General features: G+C 33.1%; 4 protein-coding genes across 13 annotated transcripts; 2 read left to right on the top strand and 2 right to left on the bottom strand.

Moving 5' to 3' along the window:
- Positions 1-1,670: 1,670 nt before the first annotated feature.
- On the top strand, positions 1,671-4,660 carry LOC114186584 (uncharacterized). The gene is made up of 2 exons (XM_028074537.2): positions 1,671-2,841; positions 4,080-4,660. The coding sequence occupies exons 1-2, from the start codon at positions 2,123-2,125 to the stop codon at positions 4,297-4,299; spliced, it is 939 nt and encodes a 312-aa protein (XP_027930338.2). The 5' UTR covers positions 1,671-2,122; the 3' UTR covers positions 4,300-4,660.
- A 1,588-nt stretch (positions 4,661-6,248) lies between these two features.
- Positions 6,249-9,478, top strand: DOT4 (Pentatricopeptide repeat (PPR) superfamily protein). Its single transcript, XM_028075544.2, has one exon. It carries the CDS (start codon positions 6,325-6,327, stop codon positions 8,935-8,937), a length of 2,613 nt encoding a protein of 870 aa, XP_027931345.2. The 5' UTR covers positions 6,249-6,324; the 3' UTR covers positions 8,938-9,478.
- Positions 9,479-14,195: 4,717 nt separating this feature from the next.
- LOC114186682 (receptor-like protein 51) lies at positions 14,196-15,818 on the bottom strand. The gene has a single exon (XM_028074659.2). It carries the CDS (start codon positions 15,717-15,719, stop codon positions 14,409-14,411), a length of 1,311 nt encoding a protein of 436 aa, XP_027930460.1. The 5' UTR covers positions 15,720-15,818; the 3' UTR covers positions 14,196-14,408.
- Positions 15,819-22,203: 6,385 nt separating this feature from the next.
- LOC114188277 (uncharacterized) lies at positions 22,204-26,255 on the bottom strand. Of its 10 annotated transcripts, none has more exons than XR_014995471.1 (7): positions 26,147-26,251; positions 25,728-26,048; positions 23,268-24,409; positions 22,990-23,145; positions 22,731-22,910; positions 22,550-22,638; positions 22,204-22,397 (listed from the first exon to the last, which is right to left on the bottom strand). XR_014995471.1 is itself a non-coding variant. In XM_085674190.1 (7 exons), exons 2-6 carry the CDS (start codon positions 26,011-26,013, stop codon positions 22,627-22,629), a joined length of 1,776 nt encoding a protein of 591 aa, XP_085530316.1. In that variant the 5' UTR covers positions 26,014-26,048; positions 26,147-26,251; the 3' UTR covers positions 22,204-22,397; positions 22,601-22,626. The 10 variants fall into 10 exon arrangements, 8 of the variants coding, with proteins under 8 accessions (XP_085530316.1, XP_085530314.1, XP_085530312.1 ...); XR_014995472.1 differs by having other exon boundaries at positions 22,731-22,904; XM_085674190.1 differs by having other exon boundaries at positions 22,601-22,638.

The raw sequence follows: 26,255 nt of genomic DNA, 5'->3' as shown, positions 1-26,255 counted from the left end.
CACCAAGAGGTAAAGGGACAAAATACTCCAATTCACTGTCTTTTCGTTCATCGAAGGGTATATATAAGCAAAACAAACATGTTTAATGTGGATCCCTTTCATACATTTTTATTATTTAATTACATTTTAAATAAATAAATAAAAGTCACGAATGACATTAAATTAATATAAATTTAATTTTTATACCAATACAGACTTTATAATTTAACATTTTTCTATCAAGCTAAAATAAAAATGGCAAACAAAAGTAAGGAGAGTTAGTGAAAATTTTTCTATTTTCAATAATTAAAGTGAAGTCACTCAGGAGAAAGAGGATATAAACCACAAACTAATTGACAAAGATTAAAAAAAAAATTTGCAACTAAAAAATGCATTGTAATTTACATGAATGACAAAGTGTGAAGTTCATTACTTGGCAAACTAATAACAACAAATACACACAAGAGAAGCAGAAGAAGAAGCAAATGCACAAAAGAACAAATGAACAACAAATGCACAATGACAAAAAAATAAAATAACACAAAGGACAAATTGACAACATACACAAATAAAGGGAAGACATTAATGGATAATTATAGTTGTCATTGAGCGAAGAGATTGACGGCCAGTAGTTAAAAACTGGATGAATCCAAAAACTGCTTTCTTGTCTGTTAGTTAATTTTTTAACAAAGTTTTCTTTCACAAATTTTTGACAATAATCACATGATAGTATTTCATTAAATAAAAAGAAAGTTTGCTGTGACTTAAAAAAAATATTTGATGTGATTTAAAAAAAAATAAAAATTTTGTCAAAAAGTATTAAAGTACTAGTTAATTACGTAATTCCTATTACCACAACTTTTTAAGGTCCATGCAAATTTCTTGCACATCACCACCCTTTTCTGGTTGGAGGTTCTGGTTTGTGCCACCATACACACACCCACTTCCCCGTACACTGCTCATTAATTATATTCAGTTTCAGATAACACTGAACGAGGAATTCATGCAATAAATAATAGGAAATGACTTTTCTTTTTATACAGTGTAGTGTAATAAATAAATCTTATCTTTGTATCATCTACTCATCTCTATCTATCTTTTCATCTCTCCATGTTCGATCAAATTATTTTTGGAATTTTAGCACTTTTCATGGTAAAATAATTGTTTGCTGATGTGTATGACAAATTATTAATAATACATTTTCTCATGTAATCTTTTTTGGCAAATACTCTATTATTAGTCAAGACATTAAAAATGGTAAATTTCAGCAAAATTTCATTTCATAACTAACCACTCTCTTGATTTGTACTTTTCTAACAATAATCATGCATTAGAAATTGAAATAACAATGATTAAAATTTATAAAAATTTTCCGGTATTTGAAATTTATCATTATTTTTAGTAGTTTTTTCTAAAGAAAAACTTTTCAATAATTTTTCTCTCCTTAGCCTTCGTACATACACAATTTTGTATGTGAAAGTTGTTTTTTCTTGCTAACATGTATATTCATATTCAAATAATATATAATTATAGATATAATTAATTATACATCTAATTGGTTATTAATTTTACGGTTGCTGTTGTTATTAAATATGCGAATACAAAGTAGTCACCTTTTATTTCCTTTGTTTTGTCTACTTGCCCAATTATTCTAATGATCCAATTGCACTGAAAATTCCTTCTCTCACTGTTTTTTTTTTTTTTTTCCAGTTCCTTTCTTCACTTAACCCTGCTCCTATTTTATTTCCCACTTAAAAAAAAAAAATCATTTTTGTTCTTCAACAAAATCCATGAAGAAAGCCAGGCAGGTTTACCTGGCCTGGGTCTGTTGGAAACATCTCGGAGTTGAATTTGTTTGTGGAATTTAATGTTTGGAGGTAAACCCCATCACTTTGCGGCTATTTTGGGGACTTTGTTTTCTTGGAGAGTGAGGTCATCCATCTCAGAGTTGACACCCCAGTTTCCTTTTATTTTAAGTTGATTATTTCTTAAAATATCTGCTCGAATCAGGAAGTGGGTCATTGGAAGATATGAATTTTCCACCATCCATTTGACCGCATTGTTCATCCTCTGTAATTAATAAAGGGAGCGTTTTTAGGTGGAGTTCGTACAGTGCCATTGTTTGGGAGTGAACTAACCGTCGATGGATCAAAACATAAGCGAAGAAAGAGGTGAGATAATGGGTCCGGTTCATGAAGGAGTAGATGGGAATTCGAGTCATTTGGTTGAAGGGGTAGTTATTGATGTAGTAGATGGGAACAACTTGAGTGGCAGAGTTGGTATAAGGGGAGAAACTGCAACTTCAAGAGAGGTGCGTAAGGATTTGGGATCTGAAAAGGAGCTAAAGGAGGAGCTTGAGGAAGTTAAGGGTCAGGACAAGCATGGTCAAGAAAATATCAGTGATAATAAATTGTTTGGGGTTGATCAGGGAACTAGTTATAATCCAAACCATTTGGTTAATCAGGAAGTGATTGAAACTGTGGTTGTAATCGAGTCTTTTGAGACTGAGTATGTGAATGAGAATAATAGGAAGTTGGAAGCAGAAGTTAATGAATCGGGGTTGAACTTTACATCCATGAAAGTACCAGAAGGGGCGTCTGAAACTGATAAAAATTCATGTGTGATTGATATAAAATGCAGCAGCCGCAAAAAGTTTTCTGAGAATTCTAAAGGTGAACAGATTTGTAGGATTTGCCATCTGGCTTCTGTGCAACCATCGGATGAAAATGAAGCAACTGTTGGCCCTGCTGCTAGTAGTGCTATGTTTTCAGATTTGATTCAGCTTGGTTGTGCATGTAAAGATGAGCTAGGCATTGCACATGTTCATTGTGCTGAGGCGTGGTTCAAGCTTAAGGGGAACAGGTATGTTTTTGCCAAATACCAGTTTTTGATTCTAGGCTGCAGATAAACAATAACATCTGCATTTTTTGAAGTTTTTGATTTCCTAAATATGTGGGGGTTCATGGGTTTCTTTTTACTTAATTATCCAATTTGGCATAATTTCTGGAAGCAAATATTCGTCTCGCCCTTTTCGTTGGTTTATGTTTGTGCGTGCTGCAGTACCTTGATAACAAGGAAAATTAATAATTTCAACAGTAGTATGGTGAAGGTTTTATCTTTCTTGTGTTTCCATGACTTGTCTTTTGAAATCTTGAGGTCTGTGGCATCCTTTTACATGTGTTGATTGTGTTCTTAGATTAGAACTTGACTTTCCAATACCATTATTAGCATTTCTTCAAATCCTTTCTAGATTCATACCAGGGCTTAGCTTAGTGTACTGCTATTTGCTGTCGGTTGGTATTTCTTAGAAAGTGTGTTAAGCGTAAATCAATGTCATAGAACGAAATTGTAAGGGAAAGTTTGTTACCGCTTATATATCTATTATAGTCAAACATAGCTATGCAGTGCATATCAGTAGCCATCAACCAATTGGGAGTTCCTATAGCTAATGGGGTTCTACACAGCCGGTGGATTTCCACTTTTAGGTAATAATGGGTTAGAGATAAATATGATTAGCAAATTGCTTCTAGTTGTTGTAACTTGAGGTTAAATAATACCACTTTGTAAACTAGCAAGTTATTGCATTTGATCGTGATATTCATGTCGATGTCCTTGATATTTGAAAAGAAAGTCCTCTTGTAACTGTCTTGTTGAAGATTCTTTGGGATCTGATGTTTCTCTGTTCAGATGACATATGGGGCATGCTCTAGAAAAGTAAGTTTATACTTATATCACCACCACAAATTGAATCTTCATAGAGAAGAGCTTATTTAAGCAATTTCTGAATAAAATTTATTGAAATACAATAACAAAAGCCCTGTCTCAGTACGTTAAGTTCTCCATGTGAATTACACACTGTTGTTTTGGCTTGGTTAAAAACTAAATTGTTGGAGATATGATTATCCGTGAGGTTCCTTTGAGCAATATCTTCTAATAAAAAAAGCTTATAGAAGTTGTTATCATCCTGACCATTTTTTGTTCTATGCTAAAGTTCTACTGTATAGTGCCAAATTTGAAGATGGTCCTTTACAAGTGAGTGCCTTTTGTTATAATCCATTATCAAATAAATTATTGATATTGGCTACCATTTTTAATGACAGGTTATGTGAAATATGTAGTGAGACTGCAACAAATGTATCGGGTGTTAGTAATTACGAATTTATGGAAAAGTGGAATGAAAGAAGGTTCATGGAAGACGGTGGCAACTCATCCCGCAGGTTTGGTGGATGCTCTCCAGGACAACCATTTTGTAACTTCTTGATGGCATGCCTGGTAATAGCATTTGTTCTGTCATGGTTTTTTCGTGTAAATGTGTTCTAGCTGGTGAATCAAGCTCCAATATTACTCTTGCCTTCAATTCTTCATTCTCACTAAATATAGTGAGTGAGTGGATTTCTGGCATACATGCTATGATGCATCAGATTTTAGTGATGTTAATGCTTAACCATATGTCCTAGTTAACATAGGGTTTGTGCCATGAAGATGAGAAACTTCCGTGTGAAGAAATTACCAGCTCAAGTTGCAAATTTTGGAGAGGGTGTTGTTCTGAGGTATATATATATTACACACACAAACACGGTATTTTACATTTGGGGACAATAGATCTTATTTGTAAGAATCAAGTCAAGAATTTACTGCAAAACAAACACTTAAGTTAAAGTTATTTCCCCCTTTTCACTTATTTCACTTATTTCATTTCTTTCTGTTTTTTTTTTTTTTTTTGGATTTATTTGGCTGTGTGTCATTCTAGTGTAGTTTCTTCAGCTATGTGCTTTATTATAAATGATCTTGATTCTCAAGTATATAACTTTTTTTCAAACTTTGAGTCTTCTTCCCAATTATTGTGATGACTATATTGCCGTTTCCTTTATAAATCAATGGTATTTAGACTGAGAAAAGTTCTGAGAAAGTTATGCGAGCAGATGATGAAAAATGTTTTATTTATTATAATATAATGCATTTACGATCATTTGATACAAAGAAAACATAAAAAAGTAAAGACATTGAGCAGGAGAAATAACAATTATACGATGTATATTTTATTTATGCTAGTATGAAATTTTTATTTTTCTTTTCTTTTTAAGTGTTCAAAATATACTTTGAGCTGCACGTTAAATAACTGAAGTTTGAAATCAATTGCTGAAAATGAAACTTATCAACAATTATTAATGTCATGAATATCCAGATAAATATCATAATTTTATCAAATATGTGTAGTCAGTTATAACATAAATGTCTTTATCAATTTCTCGATCATTAAAAACAAAAATCTGTGTATAAGACCTCGAATCCAATTTTAGTGGTTGGAAACTATTAGACAAAATATCGCGTAACATCTTTCATGTCTTACATAACATGTAAATGAAATTCATTACATGTCTGCAATTTTTCTTGCTTTTGGTTTACTCTTTGAAAGCCTTTCTCTCCTGCATCTTCATTCTTTTTAAAATTTTTAGTCATTTAAATTGCTTTTCCACTTACATTCTTGCAATTTGTTTTCCTTTTCAAATTATGTTACTGAACTTTATTTTCAACTGCATCTTCTCCTTCAGACTTTTTTTTTTTCAAGTCAAGTATTTAAATCGGGCAGTTTTTTGCTTGCACCTCCATACATTTCTTTGTGCACCGCATACAAAAAGACTTTCCATTTTGATTTCTTGAATTGTAAAATTCCAAAGTCAAATATAAATTTGTATAAAACAATTTAGAAGTTATTTTTTACTTTTAAATTGCATAATCTAATTTTCTTTTTCTCCAAAAAAAAAAAATTCCGGCTTATAATGTCAAAATTGACTTTTGAACCGTATAATTCCAGTAGTCAATAGTAATTAAGAAAAAAAAAATCATGTCATTTAACTTTTGAGTTACAAAATCCGAAAACTATTTTTGACTTATGAATTATAGAATCTGAAAGTTTTCTTTAAAGAAGAAAATAATCTCTGAATTGCCTAATTCAGAAATTGTTAAGATTTTTTATATATAAAGGTAGAGGAAGAAGCAACCTTAAATTAATGCTTCTATTTTCCAGTAACTGCTATTTGCTTTCATGGTTGGTTACATTTCAAGCAATTAACATTCATTTTGCTTTATTCTTTTCCATATAATAATGATTATGAAATTTATAATAATAATAATAATAATAATAATAATAATAATAATAAATGCACATTTTAAAAATTAAAATAACAATATTTAATTTTAAATAGTTATTTGACACTTTTATTTCTCAGACTCATGAATTAATTCATACACTTTTCATAATGATTAAAGAATATACAGATAGATAGATAGAGATATAGATTTAAGATGATAGATTATATCTCGAAGTAGGAGGAGCGAAGAGTCATGTTGACAATGCTGAGAATCATAACCAACTTTAGCAGCTGCTCAACTTGTAGCTGTCATTCAAATGAAGCAAATTATCCCAGACCTCTGAACGGTTTCATCTTCTTCAGACAATCTTCAAGAAAATGTTTATTATCTTCAAATTTGGATGTTCCTCGTATTACTAGGGTCGGTGTCTCTTTCATGTTGGATGAAAACGCCAAAATTAGCAAATTCTGCGAGGTGGGTGATCTTCGGAATGCCGAGGAATTGCTCAAACTGTCCCAAAATTCCGAGCTTGACTTGAACACTTACGCTTCTATCTTGCAGCTTTGTGCTGAACGTAAGCGTCTGCAAGAGGGTAAGATGGTTCATTCAATTATCTCCTCCAATGGGATACCAATTGAAGGGGTTTTGGGTCCAAAACTAGTGTTCATGTATGTGAGTTGTGGAGACTTAAGAGAAGGGAGACGGATATTCGATCATACTCTCAGTGATAACAAGGTTTTTCTGTGGAATCTTATGATGTCTGAATACGCAAAGATTGGTGATTATCGTGAAAGTATATATCTTTTTAGGAAAATGCAGAAACTGGGGATTACAGGGAATTCTTATACGTTTTCATGCATCTTAAAGTGTTTTGCTACTTTGGGAAGGGTAGGGGAGTGTAAAAGAATACATGGGTATATTTATAAACTAGGCTTTGGTTCTTATAATACTGTTGTTAACTCCTTAATTGCAACTTATTTCAAAAGTGGAGGAGTTGACACTGCACACAAGTTGTTTGATGAATTGAGTGAGAAAGATGTTGTGTCCTGGAATTCGATGATAAGTGGGTGCGTGATGAATGGTTTTTACCACAATGCACTTGATTTTTTCATCCAGATGCTTATTTTAAGGGTTGGTGTGGATTTGGCTACCTTGGTTAATGTTCTAGTAGCTTGTGCGAATGCTGGTAGTCTTTCATTTGGGAGAGCAGTTCATGGTCATGGAGTGAAAACTTGTTTTGGCAGGGAAGGTAGGTTTAACAATACCTTATTAGACATGTACTCAAAATGTGGTAATTTAAATGACGCAATTAAAGTTTTTGGGAAAATGGGTCAAACAACTGTTGTCTCTTGGACTTCATTAATTTCTGCTTATGTAAGAGAAGGTCTATATGATGATGCAATAAGATTATTCTATGAAATGGAATGCAAAGGGGTTAGTCCAGATGTTTATTCCATGACTAGTGTCCTTCATGCATGCGCCTATAGCAACTCACTGGAAAAAGGCAGAGATGTACACAATTACTTTAGAAAGAACAACGTGACCTTGAGCTTGCCCGTGTGTAATGCTCTCATGGATATGTATGCAAAATGTGGAAGCATGGAAGAAGCTTATCGAGTTTTCTCTGAAATTCCAGCGAAGGACATTGTCTCATGGAATATCATGATTGGTGGTTATTCAAAAAACTCTCTCCCTAATGAGGCTCTTAAACTTTTTTCTGAGATGCAAGAAGCATCAAGACCTGATGGCTTTACAATGGCTTGTGTTCTTCCAGCTTGTGGAAGCCTTGCTGCTCTTGACGTAGGCAGAGGGATTCATGGGTGGATATTGAGAAATGGGCACTCATCAGATTTGCATGTAGTCAATGCACTCATCGACATGTATGTAAAATGTGGGTCGCTAATTCATGCACAGTTGCTCTTCGATATGGTATCTGAGAAGGATTTGATCTCTTGGACCGTTATGATTACTGGGTATGGCATGCATGGGTTGGGAAATGAAGCAATTGCCACTTTTCAGAAGATGAGGATTGTAGGTATTAAGCCTGATGAGATTACTTTCACTTCCATACTCTATGCCTGTAGTCATTCTGGATTACTGAATGAGGGATGGGAATTTTTTAATTCCATGACTGAATGCAACATTGAGCCCAAGTTAGAGCACTACGCTTGCATGGTAGATCTCCTTTCCCGCACTGGAAATCTGTCTAAGGCGTACAACTTCATTGAGACAATGCCAATTAAACCAGATGCTACTGTTTGGGGTGCCTTGCTTTGTGGGTGTAGGATCCATCATGATGTGGAGCTAGCAGAAAAAGTGGCAGAGCATGTTTTTGAGCTAGAGCCATACAACACAGGATATTATGTTCTTCTGGCCAACGTCTATGCAGAGGCAGAAAAGTGGGAAGAAGTAAAGAAGTTACGGGAGAGGATTAGTAAGCTGGGACTAAAAAAGAGCCCAGGCTGTAGTTGGATAGAGGTCCAAGGAAAAAGTACCACCTTTGTTTCTGCAGATTCTGCACACCCTCAAGCCAAAACTATAGTCTCATTGCTGAATAATTTGAGAATAAAGATGAAGAACGAAGGTTATTCTCCAAAGATGAGGTATGCGTTGATTAATGCAGACGACACGGAGAAGGAAGCGGCTTTGTGTGGGCACAGTGAGAAGTTAGCTGTGGCTTTTGGTATATTAAATCTGTCCCCAGGCAGGACTATTAGGGTCGCCAAGAACTTACGAGTATGTGGTGATTGTCATGAGATGGTTAAGTTCATGTCCAAGACAACCAGAAGGGAGATTATCCTGAGAGATTCAAATCGGTTTCACCATTTCAAGGATGGCTTCTGTTCTTGCGGAGATTTCTGGTAAATAAATTGTTGAGGAAATTCGGTTGAGGGGAAATGATAATTATGCCATGTCAATTTACCCCTTTCACGAATGAATCTTATGCCAATCACGGTATCGGATTTGACTTGACACATTCATTGACAGAGATAGTCAATGCCAAAGCATAAGATGGATGAAGGATAGTCATAAATGCTGAATCATAAGTTTGGACTTCAAGTTTGGCAGTCAAGTTAGAGGCAATTTACGCAGTTCATATCTGTTTGAAAATACTAAATTTGTCAATCACTGTTAAGCCATCCAAATTGTTGATATGGATTTGATTTGGAACCAAATTACTGAGGGCATCAAGTTGAGCTGCAGTACGTTTTCATGGAAAATAAATTATCAGGATGTTGGGATATGGGGGAAGTGGGAGCCTTGAGATTGGAATCTATGTGTGATTTCTGTCAATGTTAATCTTTATTGTCTCTCAAGAAAGGAATCGAACTAAGACTGGCCATACAAATGATATTGTATTTCTCTGTAGTTGAATGCTATTTCGATGCAAAATCTTCTCCCTTCACATCTGATGCAATTGTAAATTTCTGGATTCAAATTAGTCGCTCAAAAGGGTAAGTTGTTTAGTCACATCAAGATAAGTTGTGTAGCTTGTTAATATTCACGTTAGAAGCACCAAGGCATTATCAGTTAAGTCATGAATATTGTTAATACACTGTTAATTTTTTTTTATTTACCGATTTTGGTTAACTATGGTCTATATATACTACCATATTCACTCTCATGACCTAATCAGACAAATAACGTGTTTGTCTCAAACATAGCCTTTTGATTATGGCATGTTCTATCTCCTTCCTTTCCATCAGAAGTCCTTGAACTACACAGATATTTCCTATTGAGGCTTTGCTGCAATAATAAATTGTTATCAGGCATCTAAGATGAACAAATAGTAACTACGGTTGTATAAACTATAAGATAAACCAATGAAACTGAGATCTGAAATACATCTGTCAATACAACCTAATGTTCATTTAATCAAACGAATGAATCAGGAATGCGAAATGGGTGATGCTTTTACCAGTATATATGATGGGGCAGTCTGTCCTCAAGTGGGAACATGTTTTTGTCTTCATACATAGAGACTAGCTAAGTTATATTGCTGTTGGATGTTGACAATCACGTCCATCACCATCTCGCATGTAACCTTTTGTTTTCAATGAAAGAAAAAAAAATGTAATAAATAAAGGAACTACGTAAGTGCTGCCAAAAGATTAAATGAAATCATTATCGGTGACCTTATATAATTACCCAAGTTTGTAGAAGATTGTAATTCTGAAAACAAGGCTGGTATGTTTATTTATTTGCATAAATCATGGTAGCTATGACAACTAATAATCAACTACCTAACAGTAGCACGGACCACAAAACTCAACCAGAGTCAGACATCACCAATCATACATTTATCATTAACAGTGGCTTATATTAATTGTGGTTAATGACGCCGTGACTTTTTTCCTTACCAATTCGAGCTTCACGTGAATTTCTGCAACAGTTCAAGGCCAATCTCGAATAGATGATATATGAACAAGTGTGTCGTCGATAACCAAATTGGAATCCACAGATTCCATGATTGAATTGGTTTCTTTCCTGTAAAAAGATTTCCATTCACATAATCCTATATAGTTCTACACATCGCTCTTTGGCAGGAATTACCTTAGATCCATACTCTGCATGTCAATATACTAGTTACTACCAGACGTCAAATGAGTAAATTGTTAGTGAAAGAGTTAGTATTTTTCACCCTCTTTTTCTCGTAAAATACATCAATCATTAGAGTTATAAATGTGAGTTTGTTTTCCTAACTCCTAAAAAATTTTAACTCTGTGATCACTGATCAATAGAAAATGGATTTTTCTCATTATCCTGTCATGTTAAAATCTTGTTTTTATCTTTCTGTGATGAATGATTTGTTACACATCGACCAGTTCAAGAACATGAAAAGAAACTTTCTTGTTAACAAGAAAAACTCCAATTTCTTTTCCTAGGATATTATACTGATACTTACTTGTAGGTTATACCATGTTTCCAACGAGTTTGTTTGCGTGCAGTTGTTCTTGCAAGCATTATTGATAGGTTATATAATTTTGTCACATGGGTTATGATCATAGACATTAAGATATTATGATTTTATATGATTATATGACATTTGTCTTACTCATATAAAACATTTGATACCAGTTTTACACCAAAATTTTAAGACAATTGTGTTATGAGTCTTTATTCTTATGTAATGTTTAATTTTGTTTATTCTATCTAATGTAAGACATTGACTCACATTTGGACTATTCCTAACAATTATAATGTTGAAATATTTTGCACGATTGGCCTACGTATGAAACCTGAAGTGCAGATCAAAGGGGAACAACATAGAAATTCACGTCTATGAATGAAAGAATATGCATTACAGGCTTGTACTCGTTTGAGAGTACAAATATACGTATGGATAGTAAAATATAAATATTTAAAGGTTACACTATCACTAAAACACGTTATATGATTTCTACTTTCATTTTTATTGTTAAAATGATTCTTTCACTTCATACTATCCTTCGCATATTTTTGAGAAGGATTACAGTGTAATTTTGAAATAATATTTTTGTTACCAAATTTGAATTTAATTTGATATACGAATAGTGTAAAGGTTTAAACTCTCATTTAATAATAAAGTTTCATATAAATTGATGTAAATGTGTTTTAAAGTTAATTAGGAAATTTTGATTTTGGTTCCTATTTATTTTTAAATTTCATTCCTATAAAATTTAAAATTACTCTGTTTAATTCTCAAAATATGTGAAATTTTGTTTTAGTTTGGTAAAATATTTTTTTTTATATTTCTAAAATTTTAAATTATTACTTTATGACTTTTGTATACAATTTAAGATAGATAAATAATATTTATTTGACTTATCTTAAGGTAACGCATGTCAATATTATAGTACAATACTTAGTTTAGAAGAAAAAAATTGACATTTTGTTCATTAAATAAAGAATTGATTAGTATCGTATGATCAAAAGATGTATTCTTTAAAAAAAAGAAGAATAAAAAAGCATTTACGATAACAAAAGTAAAAATTCACTCATTTTATGTCATAAAGAACGCATATAAGCCTTAAAAATTATTTGTTTTTGTAATAACCTTGCTGAAATTCATATCCAAAGTATTTCCTAATTGGTTGATGTAAGAAATTTATAGTCTTAAAGTATACTTAACTTGTTAATACATTTTATAAAAAAAAAAAAAAAAGAAGCTTCTTAACGCATTGAAAGAAGATAGAGATGTTGAGATAAAGATAAAGTTCATTAAATGTGGAAAGTTAATTAGTATTTTAATTTTGAGTAGAATTTCCAGTGCAAATAATGTCAAAGTTTTATTGCAACAAAATAATAAAATTGAAGCATGGTTAAGTGTCCTTTGTCCAAACCATATTGAAGGAAAGTTCTAAATATTCTCATTCTCCAAAACTTTATTTTACTTTTTAAAATCGGCATCTTGATTTAATTCTTAAATTCTATTTTCATAAGCTTTTATTTCATTTAAATTAATGTTCAAAATGTATTATTTTCTACACAGAGATATCATAAACTCAAACTGTATCTCAATTAGTCTTTAACAGTGTATTATGAACAAATAAACTTTAACAGTGTATTTCTTTTTTCAATTTATTTCGTAAAAAAAATGAACAAATACCCTTTTTAAACTTATTCTAGTCTCAATCATATTATGAATAATATCTCATTAATGAAATTCATAAAAGAATTTGTAATTAAATTATTTAGCCAATAAAATAAAATAATTTTAAATCAATAACCATATAATTTAAAATAAAATAAAACCTCATGAAAATTTCTTATCACTCTCTTATATTGTCCTATGAAGAATGTTTTTTAAATATGCGGTAGTAAAATAAAAAAAAAAAAAACCCCGAAGCACGTGAGGGAGAGGGTACCTGATAAGTGGGTTATGTCATGTGGTTGATAGATACATAGATTTCTTTAAGTAAAGACAGGTTGGAAAATATTGGTAGAATATAATGGTATCTTTGGAATTTAACCACCAATCTATGCCTTTTTCTTTAAGATGACAAGTTGGATACAGATTGCAGGATAATAAAACAACTAAAATTATTTGAACTAATAGTCAGATCAAATCTTCAATTTTTCTATCCTCCACAAAAAGCTTGTTGCGGCTCAAGCATAGCAACTTCAGTCGCTGCAACATCAATAATTCTTGTGGAAATTGACAATACAATTTCACCATCTAATGTAATGAAAGATTTGAATGCACTAAATAAAACTGTTTTACAAAGCAGACTTCACCAAACAGTTTACATTTACAACAAATCCAGGAGGTCAGTGACACAAGCTTCTGACTTTACTTGTCAACTCGTGGACCTCAAAAAAATTGTGTTGAAGATTAAACTTATGTAAACAACAGAAACAAATAGTGACCCAGGACAAGGTAATGGACAATGGATCACATCACAGCCTATGATGAAACAAAAAATACAACTAAGCTAACATATGATGAAATATATAATATACTAGTATTTAGCATCACCCTAACTTATGTGCAAATCAAGAAGGACAGACAGCTCATATCCAATGTTTAACAGTAACACAAACCATAAATTGAATGATATCCACAATCATACAATTTCCAATTTGGAAATAATACCACCAACCGTTATCTACTTAAGCAACTGTCCCTCTCTCCTACTCAAACTAAGCAAAAAAATTTCTCTAGTTGTGCCCACAAATAATAGAGCGTCACTGTTTTAGCCATTTGCAGAAGAACTTGAAATAAGTATCACACCATCCAGCTATTTAGCTAAATCTTCGAAAAGTTTTTGCCTCCAACTTCTACTATGCATAAAATCAAGAATCTAGAAACCAAATAAACACGAATTTTCCCAGCTAGCGAAGTACAAAGGCAGAATTATTAATGCAACAAACAAATGAAAAGGCCAATTTCGAAAGCACGCAGTATAGTTACGAATCACAAGTATGAAAAACAAAGGCTTATAGCACAAGTAACACACATCTTGAAGATACCAAACCCACATGCACCATTGTCCACCTTCTACTCCAAACAACGAATAAGACGGCATCCAAAAAAAAAAAATCTAGAAAGTAGCATCCCATGATAAAGAAACGCACTAAACTGCGCATGAAGTTGATTCAATGTTTCTCCTGACTCGTTTTTCCAAATATCCTCACCAAGATACAACAATTTCATTATTTTATTCTTTATCTTCAAATTTTGTTTCGGCAGTTACATATTCATTATCTTTCCTCCCCTGGATCCTACTCTGTAACCACTGTATGATAATAATTAATAAGCTAATAACACTAATAATAATAAATAAATATATCAAACAGGGTGCACTCAACTGAATTTATGAATTTCCCTAATCTAAAAATATCCAAAATTTCCTCTAACGACAGCATTTGGAGCAGAGGATTAAGAAAATAATGAGAAAGACTATGGAAGAGAGGGCAATGGCGACACCGAGAACGAACTTGTTAGGACCATGATGGTGCTCCTTCTTGTGCCTAATCCCCTCCGCATCACCGTCATCGTAATCATCGTCAGTGCTATCATCTGCGGACGAATCCTTAGAGGGCGGAGTCACCGGCATTCCGTACTTATCACAGGGAGAGATACCGAGCTTCATCTTGGAAGAAATGACGGAGTGGTTGTAGCAGAGGTTAGTGTTGCCACCAACCTTGAAGACCTCCAATCGCTTGATGAAAGTGAGGTTAAAGGGCAGAACGCCGCGGAGGTTGTTGTTGGCGAGATTCAAGTACCTGAGAGACTTCATTTGGGAAATGAACTTGGGAATGGTTCCGTTGAGTTGGTTGGAGCTCAGATCCATGTGAAGTATGCCGGGGAGGGCGGAAATGGAATCGGGGATGGAGCCGGAGAAGGAGTTGGAAGCGAGGGAGAGGTTTGTGAGGGAAATTAGGTCTCCGATGGAGGAAGGGATTTCGCCGGAGAGGGAGTTGGAGGAGAGGTTGAGAAGTTCGAGGGAGTCGAGCATGGTGATGGAGGGGGGGATGTTGCCTTTGAGGCGGTTGTTGGAGAAATCTATGAAAGTGAGGTTGGAGTGGAGGTGGCCGGGGAGGGATCCGGTGAGGTTGGCGCCGGAGATGGTCAGGGTTTTGAGCTTGGTCATGTGGGCGAGGATGACGAAGGGGCCGGAGGCTTTGATTTGGACGCCGGAGACAGTGAGGGAGGTGAGGTTCTGGAGCTGGGAGAGCCAGACGCCGGAGATGTGGCGGAAGCTGTTGACGGAGGAGAAGGAGGTTAGGGAGTAGGCGAGTTCCGGGGGGAGACGAACGGGGGAGAGGGGGCAGTTGAGGAGGGAGAGGGAGCGGAGGGTGGAGAGGGACTTGAGGGCGGTGAAGGAGAGGGAGAGGTAGGAGGAGCAGTTGGCGAGGCGGAGGGAGATGAGGTGGCGGAAGGGTTTGGCGGAGTCGCAGATGGTGGCATTGTGGAAGGAGGGTTGGGCGCAGGGGTCTCTTGAGGTTGGTATGTTGAGGGATTCTAGGGCTATCGCTTGCTTTGGGTCAAGGGTGGAGGTGGTGGATGTGGAAGGTGATGATGGAGATGATGTGGGGGATGGGGCTGGAGGGTCAGGGAGAGAGACAGATGTGACAATGGGGGTGGAGAGCAGGAGAAGGAGGAGGACGACAATGAGAGCAGGTGAAAGAGCTCGCGGCGGCGGCGGTGGCGGTGGTTTCATGGTGGTGGTTTGTCAGGAACACATGAGATTATGAGAATGAAGAAGTCTCAAGTGTGGGAACTCTGAAGTGAGTGAGAAAGAGCAGAAAACAGAGGTAACATGTAGCTATAGTATATAATAAAAGTTCCCCTAACTAAAAAAGAAACTTTGTTGAAAACAAAAAATTACTCTATTATTAGAAAGAAATTAGTTTTCCACCGTAGCTGAAAGATATGTTTAATATAAATCAATGAAAAGATAGATATAAATGGAGGGATGTTAAACTAAAAATTATAAGAACATTTTCATAAAGTCTAATATAACATTAGGTATTTGAGTAGAGGAGTTAAAAATGAGTGTTGTAAAATAAAATAATGTTAGGTTATTGGTTAAGTATAGTTTAAGCAGACGAGTTTGATTTGGGGAAATTAGAAAAGTGAGCGGTTTGAAGGAACAACGGTCAAGATGGGGAATTTTAAATTAGAAGAATGAAATATTAAAGAATGGGTGGGCATGTTTTTAAATTAGGGTCCATAAGCTGTGAAACATTCATGAAATGGGGTTGGAGGTGTATCTTAGGGATAGTCCGTGATTAGATTTTATTGTTAAGGACAAATATTTTTTCTTTTTATTACAACTCTTCTTCTTTAAACTTTAATGTTTTTTTAAATTAAAACAAATTGATTGAGATAACATTTACTGCTAGATTATTATTTGTGTGAATACAACATTCTTTATTCTTTAATTGCTGCTATTCCAAAGATTTTAGTGTCATTTAATTTTACCAAATTGTGCTTCATTGCTAATTTACTTTTTGTTAGTAACTCTATATTCTTACATCTTCAATTAAAGTGTAATGCGGACATATTTGTTATTTATGTTAAAAAGTGAGGAGATAAAATAAGTGAAATTATTATTTTTTATTTTTAAAATAGGGTTAAATATGTTTTTGGTCCCTCAAGTTTCAGCGAAATTTGGGTTTAGTCCCTCATCAAAACTTTTGACCAATTTAGTCCTCCATCTTCCAAAATGCGTGAATTTAGTCCTTTTAACCAAATTTTGTTAAGTTTATATGACATTTCAAGCGCATTTCATGATAGTATTTAAGTTAATATTGAAGCAAAAATGTGTCAAACAGTATAAATAATTTAAATATTATCATGAAATGCGTTTGAAATGTCATATAAACTTAACAAAATTTGGTTAAAAGGACTAAATTCACGCATTTTGGAAGATGGAGGACTAAATTGGTCAAAAATTTTGATGAGTGACTAAATCCAAATTTCGCTCAAACTTGAGGGACCAAAAACATATTTAACCCTTTAAAATATGGTATAACTCTCGAGTCTTTGAAATTTTTTTACAAGGAACTTGCCTTATAATCTCTTATACATGTTATCGGACAATATCTATTGGGTTGTAGTTCACATGATATGAATATTGCTTGTAATTATTTATTATTTAATAATATTATAAATATAGTTTTAATTAATTAGCTTATTTATTTTAAATTTCTTTAAAAATACATATATAGGAACTTTGCATCTGATCATAAATTGAAAATAAATCATGCATAAAAAAATCAATTATAATGAATTATGGAATAATATATATATATATATATATATATATATATATATATATATATATATATATTCAAAACAAAAATAGACTGAGAGGTGTCTTATACTTAAATGTAATTGTCTAGTTCACATTATAATTAAAATAAATTTTAGAAATAAAATCATAATTCATTTTACAACCAAGTTATTTGTGATATAACAAGCTTAATGCATATTTAAGAAGAAGAAAAACACATTTACATTCATATTTAGCATAGTTGATATGAACTACAACAGAAGATAGATTTAGATTGAGATTTTGTCCCATAATTCTTTAGAAGGTTGGTGCAATTCAGTAACTTGAATCTCAATTTATTCTTTTTAAATTTTAACACTGTGTTAATTGTCTCTTTAGTTTCTTTTTCATTCTTATTTAATATTGAATCTGGTGCATATCCATCATGGCTAAATTTTATTTAATTATGTCATATTGGTCTATTGCAAGTTAGTCACTATATAGTCTTAAACATTTTATTTATTTTTATTCTTTTATAAACCAAAATTTATTTTCTAGCGTTTTATAATGTATAGAGACATTTTTTCTGTCTTCTTCAAAATTGGATCTCTTGCATATTCGTCTTACGTATAGTTATGTTTTATTGTTGTGTTACATGTTATGTTTGTCCATTATTAGTATTAATTTATTTATCTCACACATTTTATTTGCTTTTACCTTTTTATGAAGCACACTACATTTTTGTGGTGTTTTATACCTGTAGGGTTATTTTGGAATGTAATCGGTGAATGCTGAGATACATACATTTATATATGTAATTTGCACTTGAGGTACTTGAGGTAATTCTCCGTCGACATTTTATTGTATTTTAATTCTTGAGATAATTGACAAAAATGATAGAGATTCTTAGTTTCTTTTTCTTTGTAGTATTTTTAATTATTCTTCTTTATATTTTCTTGAGAATTTCTTGTGATTATACAATTAATTTTCTTTGTTACGAAATTGAGACTTCACCGTTAATCATTATATGTTTAATTGAATGTCTATTCTTATAGTTAGTTTCTTCTCTTAATTGTTAGTGTCTATATAGAAGGGACTTAAATTTCAAACAAGAGAGGCTAAATTTCATCGTGGAAACAATCAATTAGCAAATAACTAAATGAATTTAATTAAGCATAGCTACCCATCTTCCACCTCAAGTTAATTAACACTGAGATCGTTTGGTAAAACACCTGTTACATTTCTCTATATAAAGTTATTATCTTGGCTTTTCAAGAAACCCTAACAACAAGTGAAACTACTTTCACCACTTTGACATCATCACATCCTAGTAACGTGATGTGTTGTCTATTATGCACAAATGTGGATAACGTGAACAAACAAAAAACTAGGTCATAAATCCAAAACTAGGGTTTAGATTAGGTCAGAAATCCCAACTTAGTTTTCGAAACAGTGAAACAACCTTCCTTATAGTGTTCCTGCACTTTCTTAGTTCAGTAATTTAACTTTTCTTCGTTAATTGTGATTACGCGAGATGACTGGATAATATTGACTCAAACCAGATACTAAATGGTAAGTAGGATGTGGACAATGCTCGTTAGATAATTGCTTCAGAACCACTCTTGTTGCGTTTTGAATTTTGATTGGGGAGATTAATATTTTTTGTCACATCACCTAAAATTTACACAAACCAACAAAATAAGTTCATTTATAGAATATCTTTATATAATTTCTTTAAAATTTATTTTTTATTTATATATGAATTTATTCTATCTTCTTCTTTTTTTTCCTAAATAGATTTTTTGGAAATTTTGGTCCAAGTATTCCTTTATTTGTCTAATTATGGATAAATATCACTTACTAATTTTATATTTTTAGCAGCACCACTTATTTTGATTATGCACATAAGTTTGTTCAAATTGAAGTAATTTGGGATTTTTGGTTTCACGAGGGAGTTCTTCTGTTATCATAATAGTTGTTCAGAAATTAAACTTTTGCGGATCCTCTATAATATTAAAAATCCACAAATGCCCTTTTATGATGTATCTACATCTTTCAACTAACTTGTAACTTTATGGCTAACTTATAAATTAAATTTATCATGCATATCTTAATATATAACTGTTAAAATCGTTATTAAAAATTAATCACTCTCAGTTACTAATCATTCATTATTAGTTAAAAACATAATAGCGAGCACACAATAAAAAAAAAAAAAACAGTTTTAGTATCTATCTAATAATTTGGCTGAGTGTAGGAGACAATTGAGGCGGATATGTAAACAAAGATGTTTGATGGGAATAAGGAAAAAAAAAATTGATGAAACTAGTTCTATTTTTTATTCATTTTGGTTAACCTATATAATTTTTCATTCATAACTACTTATTACTAACACTAATAAAATGTTTAAAGGTATTGGTTTAAAACATATTTATTATAACAGAATATATATAGTTTGTGTTTTTATTAGTTGCTTGAGTTTAACATTTAATTAAATTTTGTTCACCCACAACATTTTTTTGTTATAGTATTTATAGAAATTTATTTTCTGAAACGGGATTTATATCTTCAAGTGCCTATAATATTAACATGAAACTCATAATTTCAGTTTTGACATCATTTTACGGGAATACTTTAAATTCATTCAAAAACAAAATTTTAAAATAGGGGTAAATTCATAATGACACTGGATCAGATTTTTCTTCACTTATATACATTATAAATTGATGTTAAGTCTCAGATATGGTATCTCTGGTAACTATTATTTTAAAATAAATATCATTTTAAAATCAGTTATTCAGAAGTGAAGACCACAAATGAAATTAACTGAGGCAGTAGGAAACCTAGTTTCAGTTGGTTTCTTCTTTTGGTGCCGACTAATAGCAACAAGGAAACATAGAGCATGGAATGAAAGAGCATTTTCACACTCACAACGTAAAATAATTATTTGATCCTTTTCAAGTACATGAAGAGCTTACCACTCTCAAAAACCATTTTTTTGAACAAACAAAAGTCACAATTATCAATACTACGAAGACTAGAAAGAGTTAAAATTTTGTGAAAAGTTGTAGATCTAAGACACGCACACCCTATAGAATTGGGTTTGTTTGTTCCCACTTATCATATTTTTGTTTTGAATAATGTCTGAGACAATTTGTAAATCATTCCACATCAGCATGACATGTTTAATTATACCGTAACCTTATAAATGCATTTCAACAAAGGACTAATGCGGCTTAAATCATCATCTTGAATTCATAATCCATATTTCTGAACATATGGTTCAAAAAATATATTTTTTCCTTAATTTTTTGTTCTAAAAGTGCTTAACTATAACCCAAACATCATGTTATAGTTAACGATGAGGAGACACAGAGCAGCAGCTAGCACTAACCACGGAATAGCAATGCCTCACACACCGACCAGCGAATCACAAAGAAGGCAAAAAGAAGAGGTTTGGAAGGAGTGGTCCCAAGATTCATATCCTCCATTAAGTGCAGCAGAAGATCCAGTAACAACACCGACCACATTAACTATGATAAGGTAATTTTCTGAAGGAGTTAATATTATAGTTCACCTAACTCTCATCACCACCTTAGCCACTCACAGTCAAGTTGATGTTAACACAACATCTTCCGGAATCCTTGGAACATAACAACCAAACAGGATCAAACTCTTCAATCCAATAGTCACACCAAGAAAGAGGGCACTTGCACGGTTCAAAAACTGCATCATATTAGCAAGTGTTATATCGTGCAATGACCTTAATTTATACGCTTAATTATCTGTTGCTATCAACTATTTTCACTGTGTAATTGCACATTATGCATAATTATAACATGATGGTTTCTCACTACAAAACTCCATCACTGCTCTTAACACTTTATGTAATATCAAAATACAGATGAAGAAACTACCATCGTGGCCTCAGAGAACGTTATCCATAGTTTACCGGTTCATTTTCAGCACCAGCCTTTTACTGGTGTTCGAAATCTGGCATTTTCTCTATGGAAACATTCATTCTTCTATTCTCTGTCATGGGCATCACCATGTCCAAGGAAAACCCTGAAAATGACAGACAGAAATTCTGCTCAAAAATTCAACTTTTGCAATGACGCAACCTATCGTATTGCATGCACTTATTCCAATAATTGATTAATAGAACTACACAATCATACAAAAATACAAAAGGTTTTCACTTTGGACACTGCATGGTGCCCAACATCCTGTGCAATTGGACGAGAGCTTAAAAAATACAATTAATTACCTGATTAAATGCAGCTTCACCATTAATTCAAGATTAATTGATTTCGAAAAATTCCAAAGATGTTACTTTGGAATGCCTATTTTTGGATAAAATATAACGTGGGTCCTTATTATTTTAATGCACCCCTATACTATCAGTTAAAAAAAAGACTAAAATACACTAAAGTTATAATTTAATCTTCAAGCTTAATTCTCCTCTAGCTTCATCCTAAGTTTTTTCTCTTTCTCTGTTTAACCCATTCCTCCCAAACCACCATACCACCACGGTAGGTATTTAAATTTATAAACCTTTCAGATTGTTTAATCAGAAAAACTCTTGAATTTCTGTAACGTTTTCTATCGAAAAATAGGAAGTGTATGACATACATGTTTCAGAAAACTTGTTCTGAAAGATTTTTTATTGGAATAATTATTTCAGAACACCTTTTCAAATTATCCAATCTACATGCTTTTGCATTGTGAAATATATTAATTAGACCGTTGTCACACGAGTCAAATAGATTCGTGAATCGCTTCAAAGTTCAGTAGAGAACAAGGGAAGATGACGTGAATCGCTTCATGCATTCATCAAGTGCGTCATCATTGAACACCGTGATATTTAGGTCATTTACAGCAATAAGCGACCATCTATTTGCATACTTCCCGAGATAAACAAAAATAGTTAAGAACAAAGATTATTTCCTATAGGCATTATAGAAGTACATCAACCATAACAAATCAGTTGCGTTTGTACAACTACAGAACTCATACTCAAATTAGTTGATAATAAATATGTATGATATTTACAATGTCTGGTTACTGCAGCATCCATTGCGTCTCTTGCAAATCTACATAGCACCATCAGCTCAATAATTCCTGAAAATAGCAATACATAATTGATACATCACCCAAGTTGATATGCAAAATGACAGCAAATTTTAGTAAAGAGTCTCACACCCACACCCCCAATTCAATATTTATTTCAGGAAACAAATATAACAAGTGTTAGTAAGACACTTTTTTCTTACCCTTTTTAATGAGTTCCAAATATCATTTATTGTCACCTACATAAATTTTACCTAGTAGAGTGTGTTGAAAAAGTGTATTAAAGGGGATTCTGCAGGAATTTTTCAAGAATTAGCCCATATTAAGCATTATGACAAACTATAGTAGCAAAAAGAGACTGTTGTAAGATTTTAGGGAGTATACCGCAACAGTAGTGCAATTTACATCCAGTCCAGCTTCCATAAGGCAATGATAGGTTTCATATTTCCTAAAACATCGTTCTGCTTCAGAATCAAGCCATAAGTTCAAAAACAGTAAAGCCTCTGGGTGCATGTGTTTATCAAAATCCAGTGTTTTCCCTAGACTTCTCCGAATGACCTGAAGCTTCAATAATTCAAACATTCTTTTCAGATTTTGAAAAATAAAAACCTGATTGGATTCTAGTCATCATTATAGCCGGTACCTGAGCAATTTCATTGCCTTTATCACCGCTAGGTGCCAAAAAACTCTTTCCACTCTGACCAAACATTTTAAAAACTGTTTTCTTTTTCGTATAATCACTTTGTGGATGAAGTTTGTTTGGATCATTAAGGTTCTCTATACTTGTCATTTCAAGTCCCTTAAATATAAAAATGTACACATCAGTTTCAGTAGCATAAAGATTGAGCAGAAAGTAATACCATATCGGGCCCAATTAGGCTGCTGCAAACCAAAATAGCTAGGAAATAGATTCATACATACCTTGGGAAGCTCCAATGACCTATCATGACAAAATGGATTATCTGCAGGAGTTGACTCAGGGGTTGGAATCCTTTGGACACATCTTTTTGTACTAAAATCATTTAGATTATTAATTACTTTCTGGATCATAATCTCATCATGACCATGTTCATTATTTGAGCCTACTCCATCCATGGATGTTTGCACCAGCAATTCTGAAAGAACATGTATTGCACTGACCACCGTCCCAACATCAGGTGTTGGAGATTTACTTAAGGACTTTGAAATACCTTCAAATGTTTTCAGAAGATCAGTAACAACAGCAACCCCAGAAGACGATGATGCCATAGTTGAAATTGGAGAACGACTCTTTGTAGTAAAAGCTTCACTGATTGACCTACAAACCCTGGGATCTTTAGTTCCCTCTGCAAAATTATCAGCATCAACAACAGCTTCAATTTTTCCTATGGACATTGTGGAATCTTCTTTAGAGGAAGATTGTGTCACCTTACAATGCAAATTTAGTGCAGGATCCACATAGCTATTTTTTGGATCATTAATCATATTAAATGCCTTTTCCTTTTCACAGGTGTTACTAGAAGGCTGAAGCTCAATCCCCGTATTCAGTTCTACAGGGGATTCAGCCATAACAGTTTTCTTGAGCATGTGCTCTCCGGAGTAGAAATTAGTAGCTACAGGTGAACCAGAGTTGGAAGATCCAAAATCTTCCTTAACATATGCAATACGAGGAAAGAACTGAGGAGCCAAAGGGTTTAATCTGTTATGTTTTTCTGTTGCTTTCTCTATATTATTAGTTTGTATAGATCCTGAATTTTCTATTGGAGTTTGACAAAAAGCCATGGTTCCCTTCCAACAAGGAGAATCCACATCAGAGTCATTTTCAATTAAATTTTTAGAAGACTGATTCAGAGAAGTATTTTTAGCAGAGGACATATCTGTTGTTAATGATTTGAGTGAGGAAACCTTGCAATTAAAAAGAGGAAAAATGCTAGATTCATCGTCCACAAGTGATGTGCCTTTAGAATTTGACGGAAGGTCTTCTGCTGTACCAGTACCGACAGATTCTGTTAGGCAGGGACTCAACCCATGAATGGCTTGGTTACCTGTACATGTCATTCCATCATTTTCTAGACAGTTTAAAACTGCAAAAGAAAAAAAAAAAAAATATATATATATATATATATATATATATATATATATATATATATATATATATATACCAAAATTCAAGAACAGTAAAAATACAACCTTAGATGGAAGTAAGATTTTGATACCCTTGGCAGCGGTTGTAATTGAACAAATTCTATTGGTTCATTTTAAAACATATAATTGGTGATATGGGGAGGGTGACTAGTGTTGGGAATAATTCGAGTATGAGTCTAAGTCCTACATTGGATAAAAATAACAAAGTCTTTACACCCATAAATCTAATATCTCAAGATTTTGGATTAAAAATGATGTAATTCAATATGTGATTTGGACTCATGTCACATATATATAATATCTCCCTAATGAACCCCTAAAAAATAAACCTATAAGTGATAATCCAAATGAAAGTCTAAGTCTCACAATCCAATGCCTCAAGTTTTTGGACTAAAAGTAGAGTCAATCTCGATAAAAAACCTATAAGTTGTATCAGAAATGAATTATACATTTATTCACTATCAATTTTTTATGCATATCAGTAAAAAGAAAACTTAAAATCAAGGTAACAATACCATATTTGTTGTTGCAAAACAGTAAACTGTCTATTTAGTTTTTGTCATTCTTGACGACAAAGGCAAGGAAATCAAAGAATACAAATTTCTGAGGTACTTTATACAAATGTATCATGTCTATTACTCTCAACAAAAGTCTGATTATATTATGGGATATTTTAAATACCAAATTCGCTAAGAAAGAGTTTGTGATATGAATTGATGAAGAGTTGCTTGTTTTAGGGATTGTTCGAAATATAATTTCAACAGCAATAAAGATTCCTTGAGTTATAGAAATTTTATTTTTATTCATAGATAGAACCACATGCTCGATTGTTAATTAAACTTTACATAGGCAACGGCATGTCAGCAACCATAAAACACAATATGCAAATGAGAAAAAAAATAAAAGTCTAAAAAACAAATTAGAGAAAATTTCCCGCTTGTAATCATCATTTAAGAAGTAAAAAGCTTAATCTGTTAAAAAAAGTCTGACCGCAGCAAAATCAATTATGAGGGTGACTGTCATAAACATAAAATGCATCTAAAATTATACATTGGCCTTAAAAGTCAAAACTAGGGTCGTCCAAATCAACATGGTAATAAAAGCACAATCAATATCAATATCTACATGACTATAGACAGAAGTTAAAAAACAAAGGACAAGATTCAAAAATGAGCACACATGTAATTCAATCAACCAAAGACATCAGAAAAAAGATTGCAAACAGCAGTAAAAGGGAAGAAGAAAAAACCAAACTACCTTCGTTAGACATGGTAGAGTCAGCAAGATCACTTCCTTTGACAAACAAACTTTTGTGAGAATCCTCCCCTTGTTTCCCATGGCCCAAGGCTGAGTAAGTGGGCAAGGAAAAATCCTCCCCAAACCCATCAAAGACACCTTCTTTTGGCAATTCAAGAAAAGGGTACCCTGAAAAAAGGGAATTTGAACAAGGTTGGAGGGTGGAACGGTTGAGAGTGAAGGGCTTGGCCAGTGGCGACAAAGGTGTGGTCAACCAGGTAAGTTGTTTGCTCTGATTCTTTATCATCTTTCTTCTCTCCTTTGCAATTTGGGAGTGGGAAGCTGAACAGAATACAGAAGAAGAGTGTGAGAACTCCAAAGAGTGCAAGATCAAAGGGTGAGAGAATACTGACTTCGGAAAAAGTGTATAACTTCTTTACCAAGGAGTGTGCAGGCTTACCCAGTTACTCTCTCTCTATTCTTGTTCCGTTTTATTGGATTTTCCTAGTTATTGCTAGATTAATTTATGGAAAATGTTATAGTTACTAC

This window comes from Vigna unguiculata, chromosome 6 (genome assembly GCF_037176805.1).
Source record: "Vigna unguiculata cultivar grain cowpea cultivar isolate G323 ecotype 2 chromosome 6, ASM3717680v1, whole genome shotgun sequence".
Taxonomy (NCBI): domain Eukaryota; kingdom Viridiplantae; phylum Streptophyta; class Magnoliopsida; order Fabales; family Fabaceae; genus Vigna; species Vigna unguiculata.
This window is presented reverse-complemented; position numbering and strand designations above follow the sequence as displayed.